The following is a 24,458-nucleotide window of genomic DNA, read 5'->3' as shown; positions in this document are numbered from 1 at the left end:
CACAGCAAAATCATTCGCCATATACGCAGACCCTTAGTAATAACTTGATTTCACGTTCGGACTATAAGGTCTATATATAAAAACTTTTTAACTAAGCTCCGGAAGTTTCTGGCGAGTCATTATCTATTGTATGGCCTGTCCTCAAGGCAAATATTTTTCAATCCTATTGGTCAAAGCTGGTCACTTCTGGGTGATTATTTACTTAAGACGGTCCAACTGTTTTTAGTACAGATCCAAATTAAGAGTTTGGGAATAGGGGAAGAGCAAATATTGTAGTATACGTTTCTCTATCAATCTCGCCAAACACGTAGCATTCTCTTCTTGGTAGTCAATCCTGGCTTGACCGTCGTTTGCTCTGGCTTACCACAACTCGACTACGATCGTTTTCAGTTTACTTTGTCAGAAGTGACCCACTTTTTGCCAACAGTAACCATCCTTTAAGTTAAGTATTCATAAACCTATCTGAGAAGTAGTTTTAATACCACCGTTTAACGTAACCTGATCTCGCTTTACAGATTACTAAAGTCATCAAATATAGCTTCGAAATAATAGATTTCTTTTTACTACACCTATTATAGATAGAAGGCACAACAGTATCTAATGTATATTTTTAGTAAGACGCCAAGAAACCCCCTCCAAAACCGTATTAAAACTACCGTAATTTATTTTGTTTCTTCTTCTTAAAATTCTGCCGTAATTTATTTTGTTTCAGGCTTTAAATATTCTTGTAATATACATACATATTAAGTATTTTCGTAATACTTTTTGAAAATCGAAGTTTCCTATGGAATTTGAAGCAAACGAACAGTGCCTCTTAAACTCTTAAACGAAAAAGCTGAGATAGTGGTTTGCGTATTGAAACAGTGCTTACAAGTTCTTGTAGTACAGACACACACCACGTGCTCTCTCACAGGGTGGCAAAAAATTTTATACTTTTTTTAATTTTTTATATTCTAAAGTGTGTTGCATATATGTATATGCCCCTATTTTCGTTTGAATGCGCATATATGCCAAGTCTTTTATAAAGTTAGGTACTTTTTAAGGCTCAAACGGTGTGAAACTTAATATATTTGATATCATTTTAATGATAAGGCGCGTTTTGCTTCCAAATATGCAAAAGTTGACCACATCAACGTCTGCTCTGATACTACTGTGAATAGAAAATTCGATTTCCAAGGCAACATATGCCCAAATACTAAGCTAAGACACATCCTATACAGACGACATATTCAGCGTGCATTCTATTGGCGCCTAAAACCATGCTACAAATTTTTTTTGAAGACTAACAAAGGCATAAGAACACCTTTTCGTTTAAGAAATGTGACATAAAATCAAAAAATAAAAAGTTTATTAAATTTTATAATTTTTTTTATTGAAAGCAATTTGACTTCAACAAACTTCTTTCTTCGCCTTAATTAGTACTTTATCATAATTATAATATTTTATTTTGTTAGTTTTTTGTTGTTAAATGATCGAATATCGATATAATCGCAGTTTTATGTTGTTGCAAAAATACTCTTTTTGTATATAGGCACTTATGTATTACTTATATAAATTGTAAATTTTCAAACTTTTAAACTTTTACATACATATACAAATAAAATAGACAAAAATCTGAAAAGTTTAGTTGTAAAGACATAAATTAAAATTACAACAAAAATATATATGAGTGTAGAAATTGTTAAAAGCTAGCAGAAATCCTCCATTTACACATAAATAATTATATGAATGCTTGAGTACAATTGCGAGAGCGGAGGAAGTAGACAATACAAAAAGTTAACGATAGGTACAAATACAGATTGTAGTTATGTAAATACTGCATTATGCTTGTATATTTGCGGTGTTATATATGCTTTGTTCCGGACTGTGTTGAATTGCCACTTTGTTGCCGGTTGTTGTTGTTGTTTATGACGTTGTACGTTGATTCGTTGTTGTAGCAATTTATTGCTGCTCACTTTTTTTGTTGTTTCTTACTTGCAACAAAATGTTGCAAATATATGTGGCATGCAACAAGTTGTGGCGCAAATGAAAAATTAGTATGTATATGTATGCAATATGTGCAGAGTTCTTCCGTTAAATTTTCCATATTGCTTTTCTTTCATTTTTATACTCTCGCAACATGTTGCAACAGAGTAAAATGTTTCTTTTTTTCTGTGGACACACATATTTATATATAAATATTGGAACGCAGCTCAGCGCGATTTAATCATTACTTTTGTTTTGACACATATTAATTTCATTTATTTGTGTTGTTTGTATGTATTTGTATATTTGTATTTAAGCGTAATCACGTGCACTATCCAGTTTTCTCATCTGTATTTTAAGAAAGGTGAGACACGTTTTAATAGACAAAAATCTATGATATAAATAAATAAGATAAGCGAATTAAGCAAATGAGATCAGCAGTTAAAGGAGTATGCACAAAAGTATGTTTATGTATGTGTGTGTTATGAAGGTATTATGATTTTGCATTTGTAAGTTTTATATATAATATATATTTACATATGTATGTAGTATGAATTTATATGTTGCTTGATGCTGTGCTTAGTATTGGAGACGTTTGTATGTGACTGTGGTGTGTTAGCAGCATATAAGCGCTTATAACAATATAGTAATAAATATATATATATTTTCGGATTTCCAGCATTCGATTGTACGGCTCGCATTATATACATACATATATACATGATGGCATGTTATATAATCTAAGCATGCCTTATATAACATTTCAACCGCCATTAATTAAGCACGCAGCATTTTTAAATTTTCTACTCAACTCTTCGCTTATCCGCTCAATCAAACACTGGAAATTCAACTTCTGTTTTTTATTTGTATTTTTGGTGATTTGCTTTTTTTTTGTTGTTTTTAGTAGAAATCTGAGTCTTTCCAGGTTTTAACAACGCTCACCTCACGCTCATCAGCGTGTGTCCGATATTTCTCGGACACCTCAATCACTTTGACGCTGGTCTGCAGCAGTGGTTTCTCCAGCACTTGTGTGTAGATGAGCGCAGCTGCGATGCCACCCAGTATGGGTCCAACCCAGTACACCCAGTGTGCATCCCAATTGTCGACAGCGAAGGCAGTGCCCAAAGTACGTGCCGGATTCATGCTGGCACCGGTATAACGAATGGTGCCCAAGTGACCGAGTGTCACGGAGAGACCGATAGCGAGTGGGGCGGTGTAGCGGGAGTCTGTAATGCAGAAAATAAAGGTTATGTAACTTAAATTCAAAATACAAAATAAAATAAATAAATTAAAAAAAATCAAAACCTAACCTCAAATTAAATGAAAAAACTCGAGTCCATCTCACCTGGTTTATGAGCATCACAAGCGCCAAATACGGTTAGCACCAACACTAGACCCAAAAAGAATTCAATACCGAGCCCCTGTAGCTCGGTAATATTTGGGGTTAGATGTGTGTGACCCAAGCCATTGTAGTACACCTCATCGATGAGGGTCTGAAAAACAGCAAAAGGATCATTTATAATTAAATCAAACAAAAATTTACAAATAATATTTTCGTGGCATAAAAAAGGAAGCAATTTTGCTTTTACTCACACGAATGGCTGCCGTGCCGGCGATGGAGCCCAAACATTGGAATATGATATAGAGCACGGCACGTAAAACGCTTACACGTCCCGCTACTAACAAACCAACTGTCACGGCAGGATTAACGTGACCACCGCTAATATTGCCAATAACCTGAAAATATTGAAAATTATGGAAATCATAAAGATTTACAATTGAGGGAGTGAATATTTAAATGTTAGTTAGAAGAGTACTTTTGTAGTAAGAGTGTGCATACTTGTTTATAATCTCCACTAATATTTAGTATATGCTAATAATATTAAGTAATTATAGTGCTTGTGCATAGACATGCTTTCACTTTCGTGTTGTAAATGAATAAAAACACACACATGTATGCATATATAATACTTGTACTTGTGATTTTGCATTTCATATAGTTAAACTTGGCAATTCACTCGCCGCTCATTTTCATTTAAATACATTTTAATGTCTAAATTCTACTACTACTACTGCTACTGAAAATTGTGGCATTCTAAGTTCTGATTTATGGTGAAATGCAACAAAATTTATCTGAGAAACTAATTTTCCGCCAAATATATTATTTATATTGTATATATACATATAAAATTTTACTACAGGTATATTCGTATATATTTACCTATTCCCGCAGTAATTTTCGTTGTGGCCGAAATGGACCACAGCAAGTTTTGGCGACCGGCGAAGGGAAAAAATTACAACAGACATTGCAAAGATATATACATATAATACTTATAGTATATCTATGCAGACTTTATGAGAAACGACGCCAAAAATACAGATTTTTATTTCTATATTTCTAGTCATCACCACTTTCAAGTACATAAATTTGCAAAAAAAAAGTTAAATTAGAACTAAAAGCCAAAATTCCTAAATTTTCAGTGGTTAAGAGGATTAGATCCGCAAGAGTTATTCAAGCGATAGTATATGATACATGAGACTCTTCAATGCAATTAGCTATTTGGTTTAAACTTTTGATATTGATGACTGTCGAAAAAAACTTGGCGAGAACTAATCGTTACTACAGCTCTTCTTAAGTAATATGACCTATAACAATTAAATACAATATATAGCTTTCAATATACTTAAATTCCAAACGCAGGGAACTGGCATATGGAAAGAAAACCTTGGTTTCACCCTAAACGGTTCTATATACGGCACCAAGAGGTATTTACATATGTTTGGATAAGAAATGTTACTACACCAACTCTTCAGCAATTTGCATAAAGTTTGAAGAAAAATAGAAATGCAAATTGTATTTTTGTGTTAGATTTTTCAACATGAAATCCGAATTCCTTTGTGATTATTGCACTAAACCAAAAAGTCAGAATTTAAAGAGTTATTTCCATATTTTTCGAATTTCGAAATCGAAATATTTAACATCAAAGCTCGAAATTAATGTGTTATTTCTCTCTTTTTCGAATTTCGAAATAGAAATATTTGATTTAAAAGTTTGAAGATCAGTAAATGGAATACACAACTTGAAAATTCAGTTGAAATTGCTTCGAAGTTTGAAATTAAAGAGTTATTTTTTTTATTTTTCGAATTTCGAATTCGAAATATTTGACTTCGAGGTTCGAAGATTAGTAAAATGAGGAATACTCAGCTAAAAAATTCACTAGAAATAGCTTCGAAGTTCGAAATTAAAGAATTTCAAAAGCGAAATATTTGACTTCCAAGTTCGAAAAATTCGAAATTTGGAAAAATGAGGAATACTCAACTTTAAAATTCAGAGGAAATTGGTTGGAAGTTCAAAATGAAATTGTTATTTTTCTACTTTCGAATTTCGAAATCGAAATATTTGACTTCGAAGTTCGAAGATCAGTAAAATTAGGAAAACTCAACTTTAAAATTCGGAGGAAATTGCTTCGAATTAGGATCTTAACGTGCTTTTCGAAAAAAACTGGGTCACTGTGTGCGGTCCAACTACAAATTATATAAAACCAAGTTTTGACAGTTTTCTATGTAAAGTCAAAAAAAAAAAACTTTAGCAATTTATTATATATTTTTTTTAAATGTAAATACGCTTAAAAAATTATTTCAGTCAAAAACTTGTAAAAGATTCCAAAAATCGTCTAACTCTTTTCGGATATATTTAGCCATATTATTGTAGCATGTAAGCCCAAAGTGGTAGCACTTACCAAAAAAATAGTCAATTTCAGTTATTTATGCTGCTATTCTTAAAAAGAATTTGGAACAAGGAAAACAAGCAAACAACATACTGTACTTACATATTTTTACGGCGATATGTGCATACATGTACATATGTATATTATGTACGTATGTATATGTGATTTGCCATACATTACAAATTTACTTTTGTGCATAGCTAGGCAGCAAACCATTTAAGGATATGCAAGTGCTTGTCGGCAAAAAAGTTCTAGCAGACCAAATTTGTACATATGTATACTGTTGTTGATTTGTTTTTTTTTTTAATTTCTTGGTTGTTTTTTGTATACTTTTCGTATTTTCTTTTTAGAAAAAAATTAAACAAACAATCAACAGTAATAAAATCAATATCTACTTATGCGTCTCTTTACACGTACACACTCCTTAATATTTGCCTTAATTGCCGGCTGATTGTCATCATTATTTCTATGCTTACCGTAATCGCTATGAAAACCGCCAAGCCAAAAGCGAACGCCTTAAACGTACCATCCTCGGGTTGGGTACACGCGCCGCATGCAAAGAAGTTCAAGAGGAAATTGCCTAAAAGTGAAAAAAAATTAATAAATAAAATAAAAAAAAAAATTATTTTATTTAAAAAGAAATTAATTTGAATATTATTTAATATTTAATACATTACATCATCAGCGTTGAAAAAATATTTTTATTATTACATTTAATTTTAAAAATTGAAATATTCGCATTTTTTAAGCTCTCTAAGCCACATTTACCTAAAAATTCGGCTATGAGCGCCTGCCAAAGGCGATGCGTCTTTGACTTTAGCTCATCTATGCCCAGTGAGTATTCAAATTTAGCTGGCATGGCTGGTTATGCGCTTGAACGTAGTACTATTTTGTATGTAGTTAACTTCCGGCAGTGATTTTCTCTTACTGTAATTAAAAAAATATGAAAAAATTATATAAAAATTTATGTAAAAATTTAAAAAAGAAAAAATTAAAATAGCAAAACAATTTTACTTGTTTATGTAGTTGTAAACAAATTGTTAAACTGATAATAATTTTGTGCATAAGCGCTTCCTAATGAGTCGTTAATATGCATAACTCAAAAAGCGCTACTTAAAATGGCAAACAAACTAATAAAGAAGTGTTGTTAGGCTGTGCTTTCATAGTTTTATACACTATACACACATACATGCAAACAAAAACACACGTTGAGTTTGTTTATAATTTTCTATACAGTGCCTATCACCAAACTTGTATGCACAAACTTTTATTGCCGTGTTAATTACTAAGACGAGACTATTTGACGCCTTCAATACATACATATTGACATATCGACAGACGCGTGTTTATAGCAACGCTTATAACCAGGCGTGACTTACATTTTGCGGTTCAGCTACCGATATCTAAATAGGCTACTGTCAAGCGGCTGAATATTTTATGCAAAACACTGTCACTGTCAACAATTCGTAGGCGTGTCAATTTTGTCACTTTGTTGGTCCGCTATGGTTTGGCGTATGCCAGTCTGCACGACATAAAATCGCACATAAACACCTTTTCGCCCACTTGCCCATTCATATTTATTGCATTCAACGACTTTTGCGGATGTGTCGTCTTCCAACGCTCGTGCCAGTTGTGCGCGTTTAGCTGCAGAAATGCATAAATTTCTTTTTGTTTTTGCAAATGTGTCTAAATTTTACTGTTCACTTTGATTTGCATGCACAATTTTCACTCGACAAGGTTGCCGTTCATTGCAGATCGTCGCACATCAAAAGTACAGTTAATAATAAGTAGCAAAAGTGAATTTCACTGCATTCACTAGACAACTATACTTGAAAAATGATTTTTCAACGAGTAACAATTTTTATGAGTCGCTCGTAAAAATATTAATTTCAAATTGTATGCATTTTTTGCACCAAAAATTATACAACATTTTGAACAGAGTTTGGTTCGGAATGGACAGTAGTGCCGTTTGGATTTTTTTTCAATTAAATATGGTAACTCTACTACAATATAAGGAAAAATGGAACTATCATTTAATATTGGGTTTCTTGATAAGTTTGGTTTCGGATTGAAAAATTTTCTCTTTTAAAGACTTTCAACAACCTTTTATAACCTTAGTAACAGAAAAGTTTCTACATACAAAAGTCTGGTCTTTATCAGAAGCGTTTAGGTGTTGCGGATAACAGTATTTGAAAGCCTCGACAGAGACATGACCCGAAATGCAGATGCTCAATCCGGACACACTTCTTAGGCATTCCTTTGTTCGGAAGATAACTGAAAGTGTGTCCCAGAAGCATTAATCTCTCAAAGGTTGAACTATCAAGAAGGTGTTTTTGGGGATTTTTCTACCTCATCTGCCTCTAAATAGCTTCTACAACTGGCAAACGGTAAGCTCATCTACCTTACCGCATGGACACCGAAAGACCAATCACCATTTACAACCGCAACAACTAGGGAAAAGTTATCATTATTCTTCTTCTTCTTTATTGACTTAGACAGCGCTTACGCGGTTATAGCCGCTAACATTACTGACGACTAATAGCTCACTGGCGATTAAATTTAGGGCAAAGAGATCTAGCTAATGTTACCTCAGCGCTTTTCAAATCCCCAAAACCCGATATCAAATACTATAAGAGCACGAAGAGCGTGAAGTTCCGACCCCTACTTTCCGATACACTTTTCTGAAGGAGGCTGCACTCTGGATAGAAACCTCAGAAAACTTGAAATAATTATTAATAGATCTACCTACTTCTCCACAAATATTCTTCCACCACCCTTTTTCCAAGCTTTGACACTTCCGTAAAGGAGCTTACTACCTTCAGCGGTTTCTACACACCCACATCTCCTTCCCAGATATGTAAGCTGGGAAAATATCACCAGAGGTTTTCAAAAGAACTGGCTCAAAATCAAAGCTTACGAAGATTGCTGATACATGTACATTTAGAACCAGCTGGTTCTGATAACAATTTTCATTGTCATACACCTTCCGGCTATGTATATGCATGCTATATGCAGAATGACAATAAGTGTCCTAGTTGGTAGGGTGTCTCTTATTTCAAACTTATGTATGAAATTTCAATAAATAATCGACAGAGACATAAAAATTTTCAGAGTTTTTCTGTGATTAGAAGTTCCAATATATTCCACAAATGTCACCCAACCTTGGCAAACCAAGTTTCAAAAATATTCGTTTATACTATGTATACAGTATTACATAGCTTGAGATTCGATAGAAACTCGATCAAATAATCGCTTCGAAATGTTTAACATCATTTTTGAGCGACGAAGGTGTGAGAGACTAATGGGTTATCCAAGTAGAGGTACCGAATAGACCACGTCCAGCACGCAGTGAATCTTAATTTGAAAGCGTATAAATATAGATTGTGCATGGACTGAAGCCGTTCGACCTTTCCAAGCGACATCGCTACGCTCTATGGGCTTTATGGAGTTCCAAGAAGGTCCGACGTTTTCAAGCCAAATATTTTTCATCAATGAAGCTCATTTCTGGCTCAATGAGTATGTAAATAAGCAAAATTGCCGCATTTAGAACGAAAAGCAACCTGAAGAGATTCAAGAGTGCCATTTCATCCAGACAAAACAAGGGTGCGGTGTGGTTTGAGTAAACTCTATTTTATGCGAATAATTCCTTATCGATTCACGGCTAGGAGCAAAACATCACGCGTGTCATTCGCCTGTTACCAGTCGGGCTGCTCGAGCAAGTCATCGAAAAGTGGAATCAAAGGATGGACCATTTGAAAAGTAGCCGCGGTCAACATTTGAAAGAGATAAGTTTCAAAAAATAAATGCCAAAGAATGTCCTTTCGAATGATAGTAAACATTCCCAATTGAAAAAGTAAAGTACCCTCTCTTTTAAATTCAGTTATTTGAAAGATAACTGCTATCCCCTACTATAACTACTTATATACTATTGTTAAAATGAAGTCATATATTTTTTATAGCTGATAATACAACAAATCCCTGCAAACAAAGTTCACAAAGTTTCGAAATATTTTCATACTAAATTATTCAAAAACCAACAATAAAAAAATGAATAACGTGGATAAAAAGTCATTTAAACAAAAAATATTATATTATTTTATAATATGTATTATAGTAAGATATTACAGTTCAAGCATCATAAATCAAAACTACTGTTTTAAAAAATACTTTATATGTTTAAATATACTAAATCGTTGCCAATGACCCATATAATCTACATATATACCCACATTTATGTATCAACATTTACTCTTAGTATGCAATACACAAGATTTGAGTTAATGATCTCAACTAGATTTCAACGCTGCAACAGAGTGAATTATGTCATATATTTTAATTTAAATCAACACATCAGAGGCAATTTTTCCATTTCCACACAAACTTTTTATAAGGCAGGCAACATTTTAGGCGTAACAACAACGCGGCGTCAAAACAAAACGACATAAATTAGAAACAGAAAAAATGAAATCATCTCAAGAACAACATTTCATGAGCAACACAACAAAAGTGAATAACAAGAAAACAAGTTTTCCTCGTCTCAAATGTTTGGCTATTTTTAGTTTTTAACACAACCCTCTCGGTCATTTCTAATGACTTACAACTCTTACATACATATACATAAGTAAGATTAATTAATTTTTGTGTTTGTGGTCGTCATTTATACGCATTTTATTTTGGTTTGTGGCTTAAAATTTATTCTTGTTGTTGTTTGTTTTTTTTTGTTGACAAAAATTTATAGGCGCAAATGTCAGCTTTCTGCTATTTTGCTTTTATTTATCCGCCTCTTTTACTGTTTACCGCACTTTGGCGGCTGTACATCTACATATTGTATATGTTCAAACTATTTACACTCAAAATTAAGCAATAATTAAAAAATATATATAAATAAACAAAAAAGCTAATTTTATAACATCATCAGCTGGAGCTTACCTCACTCGCTCGCTCATAAGCTTAATTCATTAAATCAATTTAAAGTGAGTATTTGTTTTTGTTGGCATTTTACCAAGTCATTCGTTTGCTTTTATTCTTTTTGTTATGAATGAAACCGAAACTAAAAGCCATAAAAGCGGTTTGCTGCTGATACGCTTAATATATGTGAGAAGTGGAAGTATCAGTGGCAGTTGTTGTTTTGTTTATAAAAATGTTGCTGACACACATCCACCGCTTATGGCGCTATTGTTTTGTGGCGCGCGTACGCATGCGCCAAAAAGGCTATTTTCCCATTTAGGCGTCAAATAAGAATGTTGAGCCAAACTTGTTAAGAGATAATAAAAATAAAATGACTATTATTGTTAATTTATAGGTTGACTAAATTATGAGCGATCATTTCAATATAAATAGAACTACTGGTTCATAAAGTGTTGTCATTGTTGTTCTTCGACAATTACATTAAGCCATTGTTTATAACATTAACAAATAATAAAATTATATTATATTAAGTCAGCGTTTATGACATTAACAAATAATAAAATTAATAATCGGGTTTCTACAATTTTGTTAGATAATACAGAGAGCTTTCTGTCAGTGTAGTGAAATTAAATTTCTTATTTGCTTTATTACGACTTTCTGTTTAAGATATATGATTTTGCGATAGGTGAACATATGTGAGACAATTTTAAGTTTATGGCAGCCATTTTTTCCAAAAAGTTACAGTACTAAATATATGATACATTAAACAGACTTTCTCAATCCAGTGGACGTAGATTGCCTTTATATTTCGGATTTAGAGAAGAAAAAAAATTTAATCATCAAAAATCGTCTTATTGCTTTTCAAAACATTATCGATTCAGATCTATGTACTTTTACATGCGGTGGAATTAATTTTCGAGGCATTTTTTGCCACTCTGATTGATGTATTTCCAAAACATGCATTCTGAAGGTATCAACCGTCTTATCAGGTGTCAAAAAACGTTGGCATAATAGTTGACCTTTTACGAAAAAGAATAAAAAGAAGTAATTCGGTCTCCAGTCAGTACTAACGATGGAGGACTCATCAAATTGATGTTTTGAGTATTGAAAAATTCCAAAAATGCGTTGCTTCAGTCGATTTCTTGTTGAATTCGGCTCACTTTGAAGGACCCATGTAGTCGACTGATTCTTACGTTCGGGCGAATACGCTTAAATCCACGTTTTATCATCTTTTACGATTTTTTTTACATTTCTTCCGACCAAATCCAAAACATTAATAATTTCCGGAAAAACGAGTGGTTTTGGACCACCTAAACGAAATACGACTTGAAGTGGAAAACTTACCGCACGTGAGTTGTTCATCCACCTCTATTAATGACGATAACATCGAAAAAGTTAAATAAGAACTGTTTGAGAATCGTTGTGGTGACGTCAGAGAAATAGTAGAGGATCCCTCTTTTATGGTTCGACTCAACACATTTTGGATAATTTTGGTATAAAGCGGTATGATAGACTCATACAAAAAAAGACCTGAAGACCCCTGAGGACCCTACATTCACTAAGCACATCATTAATGGTAACAAGACGTGGGTTTATGAATATGACGTTAAAACTGTCCAAAAATCTGGCTAACGGTGCTCCAAAGAGCTACTCACTTTACCAATTCATTTTGAATATACGTTATTCATCCCAAAGAAAAATACTCTTTCGTTAACAAATTTGAAAGGTATTTTTAATTAATTTTGTTAGTTAGACTATGAAGGTTCCTTGGATTGAAATGGAACTTAGTTATTATTCCCGCTATTGAATTGGTTAATAGCCACTCCTTACCTAACATAATTTATTTGTTTTTGAAAATTAAGATTTGTAGCTGCAGATGAAAGAAATTGCTGACCTTGACTTAATAAGATAATTAGAACGCACCTCCACATACATATTTTTATTATTACTCTTTCTTAGAATGGCGCAAGCTTTTGTGTTTGTACTCATGATGTCATGGAATTAAATAACAGTAAGATTAAATTTGTGAGAATTTTAATTAAAGAAACAAATGTATATTATTTATACGTATATGTATTGTTAAGACTCCACTGACGTCATTTGGTTCGCGTGAACTTTACATAAACAATAACAAAGTTAAGGCTATATACCATAGACCATTTCTACTCCACCCTCACTAGCTTTATCGTCAAGACTTTTTCCTATCGCTTATAGTGTGGTAAATAATTCAATATTAGTCTCAATTTTGTTGAAATTTTCCAAACTCACTGACGATATTTACCGGCAAGTAAATATCTACAAATCTAGATATGTATGTATTAACTATTTCCAATTAAAACACCACTGAGGTATTCTCAAGTATCACCGACATTTTTACATGATTCATATTGCATTACAGTAATTGTATTATCATCGATTAAATTATAGTATCTCACCACTACAAAGCTGGTAGAGCAGAGTGGAAATGCCATTCAAATATCTCACGTAGACAACCAATAAAGTAAAAATATGGCAAAAATCCGAGGGTGCATGCATATGTCAGATCAAATTTACATTGTTTCACCTTTTTATTGAGTCAGGCTGTCAATGCGCGCGTAATTGTTGTAATGATCGCAATTAGAACTCGTGATTAATTAGCTTCAGCGCAGGCAATACTATAAACTATGAATGAATGCACTCGAGAAAAACACTTTGCGCCGAAGCTCTAAGTGTTATAATTGAGTATACATCTGCGGGTTTATTAAATAAAGTGGGTATTACGAAAAATTTGTAATAAGAAATTCGCGATATCGAATGAATGTGCTAAAATCGTGTCCATTAGTGGTGTGAAGTTCATGTGCATGCTGGATTACAGAAAGCCAATATTGCGGACTTTTTGCATTTTTAATTGGTGCGGAAATGTACTGCAAAGGTAAATGAGTGTACATAATTATAGTTTATTTACGGAAATTACTTCTAAAGTTAATTAAATAGTTAACATAATGAAATATAAATATTATGGAAATTAAAAAAAAATTAATTAAAGTAGGGCAAAAATTATTTATATAATTAAGCGAATAATAATTAAGATTTTAATTAAGAAATTTTTAAGTTAAAAATAAAAACTTTAATTCAAGTTAGAATTTAATTAAAATAAAATTTAAAAGTACAATTTGAATTAAAAATGTGAAAAAATTGCAATTAAAAATTAAAAATTATATTTAATTAAAATTATATTAAAATTAATATTCAGATAAAACGATTAACATCAAAATGAAATTTTAATTCAAAAAACTAATTAAATTTAAATTAATTCCTTAAATTCGAATAAGAATATGAGGATAAAATTAAGTTTAAAATTAAAACTAAAATTAAGTTAAAATTGAAATTAAATTAAAAATAAACTAAAAACGCAAATGAAATTAAAATTCAAAAAAATTAATGTTTAATTTATATTTTTTTAATTTTTAATTAACTTTAAATTAAAATTTTTTAATTTCAATTAAAATTAAAAAAAATCAATTAAATTGAAATGTGATTGAGTTTAAAATTATAATTAAAATTTAAATAATTTATGTTAAATCTAGAACTTTTTTTTCAAAATTAATTTAAATGCAATTAAGTTTAACATTATAATTAAAATTAAAATTTTAGTCAAAATGAAAATCGAAAGAAAAATCGAAATTATAGTAGGTTGCGATCTGGTTTTTCGGGCAAGAGCTACATAAATTCTCTCATAATCATACTGGCTACCTACTGAAAAATAATGTAACATCACAAAAAACGTTATAATTAAACGTAATATAATTAGTTATATACTGGTTACATCTGATGTTATATATATTGTAATGCAGTGAATCGTAAGCAATAAAGACCTCAATTTCGATTTTTTTGAAGATAAGTTTTTTTTGCACTTTAAGTTACGATATATTACTATTATTTAGATTTTTTTCACCATAAAATTAGAAATCACGGAAATTCAAACAAATCAGAATACGAAATTAATCCACCAGAACCCTTAATTAGCTCTTAGTGTGCTACTAATTGACCTTCGTGGCAGAAAAAAGGTCAATAAACTACGCTATCCGCTTCAAAATGTTGCAATTTGTTTCACTTTCAACCAACAGCACATTCATTGCCAATCTTATAATAAGTTGAAGCAATTATTTTCGCATTCACTTGCATCAACAATTCTTAGCACTGATCTCATGGCAATTATGACTGTGACTAAATATATTTTTAAAGCATTGTCAGTCTAAATTCATATGTAAATCATTCCATTTTTTGTTATTCAAATTGCATTTTAATATACTTGAAGATACAACATACATACCTACCTACATGAGCAAGCACAGCGACTTAAAAAAAACGAATAAAAAAAAGTGAAATTAAAAACATTGAATGTGCGCAAACATGTACTAAATATATTATGAATGTGTATGTGTGTGTGTACAACGAAATTTGCTTAAAAATTGCAAACACGCGATCGTAACGCACGAGTAAGTAAGCTTGCTAATGAATTTTTGTATTGTATTGTTCAAAAAATGTATCGCAGAATGATAAAAATGTTGCCCCCACAAGTTAATTTGTAACAAGCAATGTAATGCTCATAAAAGTTTGTATATACAGAGAATGACATATTGAATGCCAGACTTGTTTGAGATACTTGTTTCCCTCTCAGTTTTTTTTTGCGGATAATTGTTTCAATTTTTATGATCTACAATTGAATTTGCTTTCCAATATCAATGTTTATTACATACGCTCAGAAATGTACATATATACATATGTATACATATATATATGGTATAATGTCATATATAGATATGTGATACAACAGATATAATATATTTGTGAACAAAAGTAAGAGCTAAAGCAAAAATATCTTCTATACAAATATATAGACATAAATGTATATAGATATATGTTGATATATATGTATGTACATATTTGTTTATTCTGTTTATCACTTATGAAGTAAAAAAAGTAAAAGTATCTACTACAAAGTAATTAAGAACTATGAAGCACAACAAAAGACGCAATCGCAATTGACATTTGTGTCGCGCTTTATGAGTTTAGCTCATTGGGAAGTAGTCGCTCATTTCATATCAATTCATGTGATGGATGTAAAAATAAGGTAAATAAAGGCAAAAAAGCTGCTACAGATAAATATTTGCCACTTGAAGCGTGACACAGCAGTGCGATTGAGCGTATATACATACGATGTACACACGTCATGAAGGCGACGATGAGTTAAGCTGCGCAAGCGTACTTGTATATACGTATATGCATATATATAGGTATGTATTTGGAAAACAATATATTGGAGAAAGATATTAGCCGTAGCCTATTGAGTAGGAGGAGAAGAAAAAGTTATATTCAGCCTAATTTAGATAGAGAGTACTCTTATGCCTTTATATGTACAAATATGGTTGGAAAGCACTATACAGAGAGTATTAAAAGCTTATTTTTCATCACTTGGGTGGCCTAATGACATATATTTTTTATTACGAGGGAATACCTGAAAGATTGTAGAAATTATAAAAAATATTGATGATACTTTTGATAAATATATCACTGAGGACAAAAAATAGTTGACTACGAACGATGTCCAATACGGCCATCAATATCAACAATCAACGTGTCAATAAAATAAAGGAATTGGTGCTTGAGAATCGACGTCTAACAATGAGAGGCCTTAACCCCATGATTGGAATATCGGAATGATCAGTGAAAATTATATTGAAAGATCATTTGGGCCTAAGAAAAGTGAAAGCATGTTTGATTCCAAAATTACTCAGTGTTTTCGAAAAACAGCGTCTTGTTGACATTTTGAAACAATGCTTTCCGACCACCAGAATGTCATGAAACGTTTTACTGCAGGCGATTAGACTTTGATCTACTTTAAAACCCAGAAACAGACGAACAATCGGCCGAATATCGTGACAAAGCTGAGCCAAAGCCTTAAAAAATACGTCAAAGCAGACCAAAAATCAAGATTATATTGACTATTTTCGATTACCGAGTTCTGGTGCACTCCGAATTCCTTCCGAGCGGCCAAACTGTCAACAAGGAGTATTATTTGAGTATTAGGCGTCGTTTGCGCTAAGCTATTCGAAAAAAAAGGTCGGAGTTATGGACCGACAATTTCTAGCTTTTGCACCACGATAATGCAGCATCGCATACTGCATTGATTCTTCGCGAATTTTTTTCCAAATTTTCAACCAATATCATTCCGCAACCACCGTGTTCGCCTGATTTAGCTCCGAGGAGACTGTTTTGAATCAATTGAAGATATTAAACGTGAATCGCTACGCGCATTTAAGGCTATTGCTAAAATTGACTTTAACAACAGTTTCGAGGATCAGGGTCAATGGGGATTACTTTGAGGGGGACGACATAGATTTAAAAGAACAAATTAAGAATTTTAAACTTATGAACAAAGTCTTACTATGTTTTGCTCATAATAGTATGAAGCACAAACCGATTACCCTTATAAAGCTGAGGCTATTTGATATTGAAATTTAAATATATTTTTTCAACAATAGTAGGTCTTCTTTTCAAGGGAATCTTCAACGAGAATGAATTGAGCTGCGGTGATTACTCAAAGGACACCAAAAAAACTGAGAAGTAGTTGCTTTGAAATGAATATGAAAAACCAATAAGATTTAGTAAAATTATAGTAGGTGATTAATAAGTTGCTCATATCACCAGCGAATTTGAAAAGTATTCATACTTATCAAAGCTAAAGAGAAAATTCCATCCTCTAAAGTTTAGAGAACTTCCGCTGTTAATCTAAGAAATTGCTATTAAATAAATTAATAAATTAGAAATTATAATTTGCGTTTGGTTTCATTAAAACTTGAAAACTATATTGTTTGTCATATTTAAATCTAAGGCCACGCTTTTCTTTTTTTTTTGCCATTTTGAATCCCTACACAACAATTAATAGCTTTGTTGTGACAATCATCGCAATATTTATAGGCAATTACAAATCACGTTCAATTATGTATTCATTTATTGAGTAATCGATCAGTCAATCACTTATTTTTGACAGTCGTTAGATGTCATGGAGCCTACTACCAGTACGTTCCAGTACAGTAAGTATGCAGATACGAAAATATTTTATAAGGTAAAGTATCAAACTAGTTCATAAATATACTAGTTTAAATTTAGAAATATTTAAATAAAATGGAATCAGTTCAAAAAACATCAGACTTTACCATTTATAGAAAGATTTAATCATATATTATTTTTTTTTTTATATGGTATTCACTTTTGAAAACCTGAGTTTTTCAAACTAAAATGTGCCATGTTTTATATTATAACTACTTCATATATAATATTTATTATTTTATATGTGGGTTTTCTTTATAAAGAAGTCACAATTTTTTACATAGTTTGAACTGGTATTATATTTCTGATCGAAATCTGCCAATAGAAACATCCAAATGTTACTCTGAAAAACTATCTGCTTGAAAACTACACCTTGGAGTAGTTTGTATCTAGTTGATTTGGCAGGCTGGTATTTGTACGATATATGTACATATGTTGGTATGTAAATTTAAATTCCTTATATAAACATATACATATGTAGGTATGTATAATAATGCATGTGCTCTTTATATGGCCGCAAATATGGTTTTATGTGCGTCTAATTGCCTATATAAAATGTTTTATACGCATTTGAAACCTATTTATTGAAATGGCGACATATTTCTAGAATTCCGTACTATTTTGCCTTTTCCTTACATACATACATACTTATATGCAAATTTTCTACGTTTATAAAAGTCATCAGAACGTGACTAAAATGTTTATGACTAACAGCGAATCACACACTTTAGAATTTTTTGTAAGAAAATATAAAGAGAAGATTCCAACCTGTCTTCGGAGTTATTTTGAAATAATTTTTTTTATTTCAAATTATTAAAAAAAAAATTGTTTACTAAAATTATTTTTTCTGTATTGCCGTAGAGTTATAGTTAGATTCTAGTAACAGAATCAAGCTAAATACGCTCTGTTATGTACACAAGTCCCTAAAAATATAAATATTCATTAATAAATCTATTCGAAACTTCTATAATATCCCTGCCACTAAATGTGCAACTTTCTTTTTGGTATTTAGAAATGGAGTTAGATGAGATCACGAATATTTCAAACTCGCAAATATAGCCTCGAGCTTAGCTCAGTCTTTACCTGCTATTTCCATATGTACATATATACATAACCTTAAATAACTCATTTATAAAAACATGAAAGCGCAATATCCAGTAACGCATTGTGACAAATTGGTAGCAACATTTCAAAGTGGAAGTTTGGAAACATGTAGAAAATTTTATTGTTTATTTTGAAGTGATCGCTTAAACATTATAGATATAAGAAATAAATGGGATAAGAATGTAAAGGTAATTCAACTAAAAGCAAGTAAAAACGTTAAATTCGGCTGTACCAAAGCAATAATACCCTTCAAAATTACAAAAGATTTCTTAAAAGAATTTGATTCCTAAATGTTCAGTTTGTATGGCAGCTATATGCTTTGTGGTCCGATCTAAACAATTTCTTAGGAGCTTGGATAATTGTCTTAGGTATTAATCCATACTGAATATCGTGAAGACAACTCATCAAATAAAAAAGTTTTCCATACAAGAACTTGATTCGGATCGAACAGTTTGTATGGCAGCTATAAGCTAAAGTGATCCGATATCGCCGGTTTCGACAAATGAGCAGCTTCTTGAAGTGGAAAGGACGTGTGCAAAATTTCAGGTCAGATCAGATCGATATTTAAAAACTACGGACTAATTGGTGTTTATACGCACAGACGGGCATCGACTCAGCTTGTCATGTTGATCATTTATATACTTATATGTATATATTTTATAGAGTCTCCGACTTTTCCCACAAACAAAACTTAATATACCCTGGGAAATGCAATAGTACATTTACAAATTTTTAATATTTTACTAAAACAAAACACTCATACTTTTTATGTATAAATTCTAATATTTTTATGCATTTGAGAAAAGATTTAAAACTCAATTAATTTAAAATATTTTGAGATACTACATACATATGCCATATCCTACTTTCATATAAGTAAGTACATATATTGACATCATTTCTTCCCTCATCAAAATTATTCATACTTATATATAGCATACATATACATCATAGCTTCAAAAGCAATAAAACCTCAACCATTTGTGGTGACATTACATTTCTGCAAAATTAGCGGTTTCTTTAAGTTCATTGCATCGTTCATTTCAGCCAAAAATAAATGTTTTATGCATCTTGTGGCATGCTAATAAAATTAGTGGTTGCTAATAAACATTTTAGCGTATAAACATATCTGCGTATGTCCATAAATATAACATTGTTCATACATATCTGGAATTAAGTTGAACTTTACAAAAAATTTCACTTTAAACTGCCGCCATATCAATCCACAATTCTACGCTCTGAACTTGCTTGCTTATTTATAAACAAATTAGCAGAGGACTGTGAAACTCATTTGTTCTCATTGAGTTCTCATTAACACTTTTACGCCTTGTAGCAACCGACAAACGTCAAAGTATTAAGCAATGGATAGTGGCACGCGTGACACGTTTCTCCATAGTGATAATGTCTTTATAAGAATTTTAAATTTAAATTTATTTATAATGACGCCATGCACATGCATATATTTATGTATAAATGATAAAATAAATTTTTAATTAAATTTAAATTATTTTTTGTGGTATTTCAGAGACGATATATGCATCATTATTCATAGAAAATAATTGGGAATCATTATCATTATAAGAATTGAAGCCCTAATCTGTTATAAAGGTTTTTATGGTTCTCAAGATTTATAAGTGTTATTCATACATTTTTTATTAAATATATGAGGACTTCTGTATTTGATGTTTCATAAGCTTTCCATGTGGCATTTTGTTCTTAAACACAGTAAATTTTGTTTTTTGTATACCTTGAAGTATTTATATTAAGTTTGCCACGAAACTGCCAGCTGGAAACGTGGGGGATCCTATATTGTATAAATGATCAACGTGACGAGCTGAGTCAGTTTAGCCATATACGTCTGTTTGTTCGTCCCTTTGGACAAGAACTAGTCCCTCAGCTCTTAAGATATCGGTCTGAAATTTTGCACACGTCCATTTCTCCCAAAAATTTGATAATTTGCCGGAATCGTCGATACCTAGTCGATTCAAATCAAGTTCTTGAGATGGATTGTTGTTCAAGACAATGCTGAGATCTCCAAGCAAAATGTTCAGCTCGGATCACAAGCAGAACGATCAAATTCAAGTGCTAGTATGAAAAAGGTTTTCATTTCACAATCTTCGAGGAAATTGTTCTGCCTTATAAACTGATCGATCAAAATCAATAAAAAGATCTTTTTATATACTCTTTGCTGTAAGGAAAGTTCCTGGAAAGGGTATTATAGTTTCCTTGTAGTCGAAGTTAACGTTCTTCCCTGCACTTACTTTCATTGAGACAATTACTTACGCAACTCACCCGCCAATATTGCACAATATTTACAGTTGCTTCAAAGAAGTGCGTCTACACCTGACCGCTTTACAGCAAGAGCGGTAGTAGTCACGCGAAATTTAAAGATAAGCTTTTATAAATTTTCTATATAAACACAAGTGCGCACTCGTTCTTGCATATAAATATGTATGGTACAAGTGTGTGTACAAATAGGTGTAGGGCCATACAATGTGTACCGGTTAACAAGCTCTTAAACTGCACCTATTTGATAATAAAAATCCAATTTGTTCAACTGCAGAGATATATGTACATATGTACGTCTGCATGTATGTAGGCATGTGCACAGATTAGACGTCATGCGAAACGGAAAACCATGCCAGAATGATAAGAAACTCTTTAGCAATTGTACAAATACTAAATATTACTTGCAAATATGAATGGTTAAATATTGAATTAGCTTTAATAATAACGTGCGATCTAAAAATACATTTTTGCTACGAAAAATGCCTAGTTAATTAAAAAAATTTTTATTATATTGACAGCTGCGATTTGAAATAATTATGAACTAATAAAAGATAGTTTTGGCACAGAGCGCGGTAGTTAATAGTTTTATTAAGTTATTTAAACATTTATTTTTAATTTATTTATTTTTAGCATTTACACACTTTTTTTGGAATTGTAGAAGCATTTACAAATGGTAGGTTGATAGCCATAGGACCTCAGATTGCCTGTAAATTATTGTTATTTTAATTTTTGGCTTTTTACCTATTTAAGGTATTATATGGGTATACCGTTTTCAAAAAATCGTTTTTTATTCCAACATTTTTTTTATTAACTTCTACAGCACCTCTAAAATATTGTCCTAAATTTTCAAGTTCTAATTCTATGTTAAGATTTTATCTAAAACACGTATTTTTTCACTTTAGACGATCCTGTAAAGTGCTATCCTGTCAACTCGAGCGCATCTTTTTTCCGATGGGTCACCGGAATCGCAATGGCCAAGTTTCAAATATTTTTTTTTCCAAAAATTTCAGAATTTCTTTCCTTATAGTGTAAGTTTGTAACCATACAATAGGATGTTTTCGTCATAAAAAAACTCTAAACTATTTAATTATAATCTTCCTATACCAGACCCAAAAGTTTACAATTAGTTGAAGATTTGTAAGGACTTTTGGTTGCAGTTGTTTCAACAAATTCTTCAGGCAACAATGCATAGATTCTGGTGTCTTTTTCAAATAAGGAGTGCAGTCTGTCAAGTAAGAGCGTGGTCGAGTTTATCGACAGTTAATGAAAGATTTCGCTCTAATTGCATTGCGAGCCGATAGAGGGAAGCTTTGTCCTTGATGTAATAAATATATGAGAAAGTCGAAGGTATTTGTACAGAAGTGGATACAGTGATATAAAGTGGCTGAAAATGTCGATGATTTACCAGAACGTGGTTCGATAGAAACAGTGAACAAAAAATATGAAAAAATAGTGAATCTGTTTTCTCGGAAACCTGCTTTAACACTGCGGCAAGGACAAGCAAAATTAATAGCAAAAGGATTCATACTCATGATCTGAAATGGCGCCACACAATGAAATAGCCTCTGTTGACTGAAAAACTTGTGACAAAGCGAGTCGCTTGAGCGCGTGAGAGTATTGATAGGGAATTTGAAAATGTCATTTTTACTGATGAATGTTCTATATGGGCACGTTCTGTCCTCACGCGAGCCTGGTCAACTTCCATCAATAGACTTGTTCAGCGGACCGTAAAACATAGAATAAAGGTGCAACTTTGGAGCTGCTTCTCAGAGCAGCGATTCGGCACTTTGTCACAAATAATTTCGCTAAAATAAAATTATTTTCAGCAGCAGCCGTTAATGGGTAAACATTAAGAATTTTTTACAACTTTTAGTTGCTTATTGGTTGTAGCAACATATCTCTTTCTGTTAATTGCAAACATTGAAACATTTACAAAAATGTAAAATATCTACAAACGAATGGAGTAAACGTGATTTTTTCAAATAAAGACATGTCAAATGTTTGCGAAATCAACGACGTGTTTTTTTTTTTTTTTTGTTCGCCTAACATTCCTTAGAATTGTTTCGAAGCACTTGGAATACCAATATTCTACCAAAAATAACACCGTTGTGCTTTTTATCAGCGTTAAGAGAGATTATCTAGCCAAAAAAGTACTTGAGCAACCACTTCAATGTTATTGAATGGGATCGGTTAACAACAATTGATAGGAATCTGTATTACGCGTGACAAAAATGAATGACTTCTAATATAAAACAATAATTTAGCACTTGAAAAGTCTAAAATGACTTAAAAAAAATTCAAAAATTCAATTTTAAAATTTTGATACAAAATTTGCATGGCAATAAGAAACTGTAGATCGATTAGCGGATTATTAGCGCAATCGTTACATAGGCTTTAATGGATGTATGCATGTTTGTATATGTACATATATGCATATACCATAAAACATAACTGCAACGAAACTGTGTGTGAAAATAATAAAAAAAATAAGAATAAAAAAAATTAAATTTTCCAAAAACATAAAAAATAATTCTCACTCAATATTTATGTAGAATTTCCAACAAAAATTACACTCGTTCCACAAATATTTTTTATCAATTTAAATTTAAACTGCTTCAAGCACTTGTCGCAAATTAATTAAAATTTCAAGTTAACGGGATTTTCTTTGTACCTTTGCGACGATTATTGGCTTATTGCAGGCTTCGCAGAAAACACACGCACGTCTTCACATAAAGTCTTATTGACATAAAATAAAATCGAATTTTAATACGCCGCTGCTGGAGGATTTATTCAACTAACAACACCTGTTGATCCGCAGTGAACTGCTTGGCGTTGTGTGCGCTTTAACGTTTAAACAAATACTACACAGCAATGAAAATTCGCACAAGCCAAGCCAACGCGACAGCAACAGCAAAAGCAAAAGCACAACAACAATAAATACAGAAAGTTAAAACGCTGGCGTCAACGGCGACGTCAGCAGCAGAGACAGCGGCTATGGCAGCAAATGCCGATAGCAGATGAATATGGTAATAACAATAACAACAGCGATGACCACAGCTACTGGCAGCGCCAAAAAGCAGCAATAATACGAAAAACCAACAATAACAAAAACAGTATTTAAACAAAATATGCACATATACATAGGTGGTAGTGACAATGTCACTTACATTGTTATTGTTTTTCAAAGCCTCACATCTCCCCAAACCCCACAAAATTGTCTTCCCCTTACCAAAGCCACCCCCCAATGTTCATAAAAAGTGTGTGTAATTAAAAAAGACATGAAAAATGCAATTAAAATTATGAGCAACATAGAAACATGTTGTTGTAAAGCACTGTTTACTTTTGTTTTTGCAACTACTGGTGTTGACTGCT

At 31.9% G+C, this 24,458-nt stretch overlaps 1 protein-coding gene across 6 annotated transcripts; it reads right to left on the bottom strand.

The window, feature by feature from the left end:
* Nucleotides 1-1,389: 1,389 nt before the first annotated feature.
* LOC105229354 (aquaporin AQPAe.a) lies at nucleotides 1,390-23,957 on the bottom strand. 6 transcript variants are annotated; one of them, XM_029552702.2, is made up of 7 exons: nucleotides 23,758-23,957; nucleotides 6,462-6,620; nucleotides 6,170-6,273; nucleotides 3,559-3,702; nucleotides 3,311-3,458; nucleotides 2,908-3,191; nucleotides 1,390-2,356 (listed from the first exon to the last, which is right to left on the bottom strand). In XM_029552702.2, the coding sequence occupies exons 2-7, from the start codon at nucleotides 6,550-6,552 to the stop codon at nucleotides 2,342-2,344; spliced, it is 786 nt and encodes a 261-aa protein (XP_029408562.1). In that variant the 5' UTR covers nucleotides 6,553-6,620; nucleotides 23,758-23,957; the 3' UTR covers nucleotides 1,390-2,341. The 6 variants fall into 6 exon arrangements, with proteins under 6 accessions (XP_029408562.1, XP_029408556.1, XP_011207921.1 ...); XM_029552696.2 differs by having other exon boundaries at nucleotides 1,390-2,313; nucleotides 23,624-23,956; XM_011209619.4 differs by having other exon boundaries at nucleotides 1,390-2,313; nucleotides 23,758-23,956.
* Between the last annotated feature and the right edge of the window lie 501 nt (nucleotides 23,958-24,458).

This window comes from Bactrocera dorsalis, chromosome 3 (assembly GCF_023373825.1).
Source record: "Bactrocera dorsalis isolate Fly_Bdor chromosome 3, ASM2337382v1, whole genome shotgun sequence".
In the NCBI taxonomy this organism is placed as follows: domain Eukaryota; kingdom Metazoa; phylum Arthropoda; class Insecta; order Diptera; family Tephritidae; genus Bactrocera; species Bactrocera dorsalis.
This window is presented reverse-complemented; position numbering and strand designations above follow the sequence as displayed.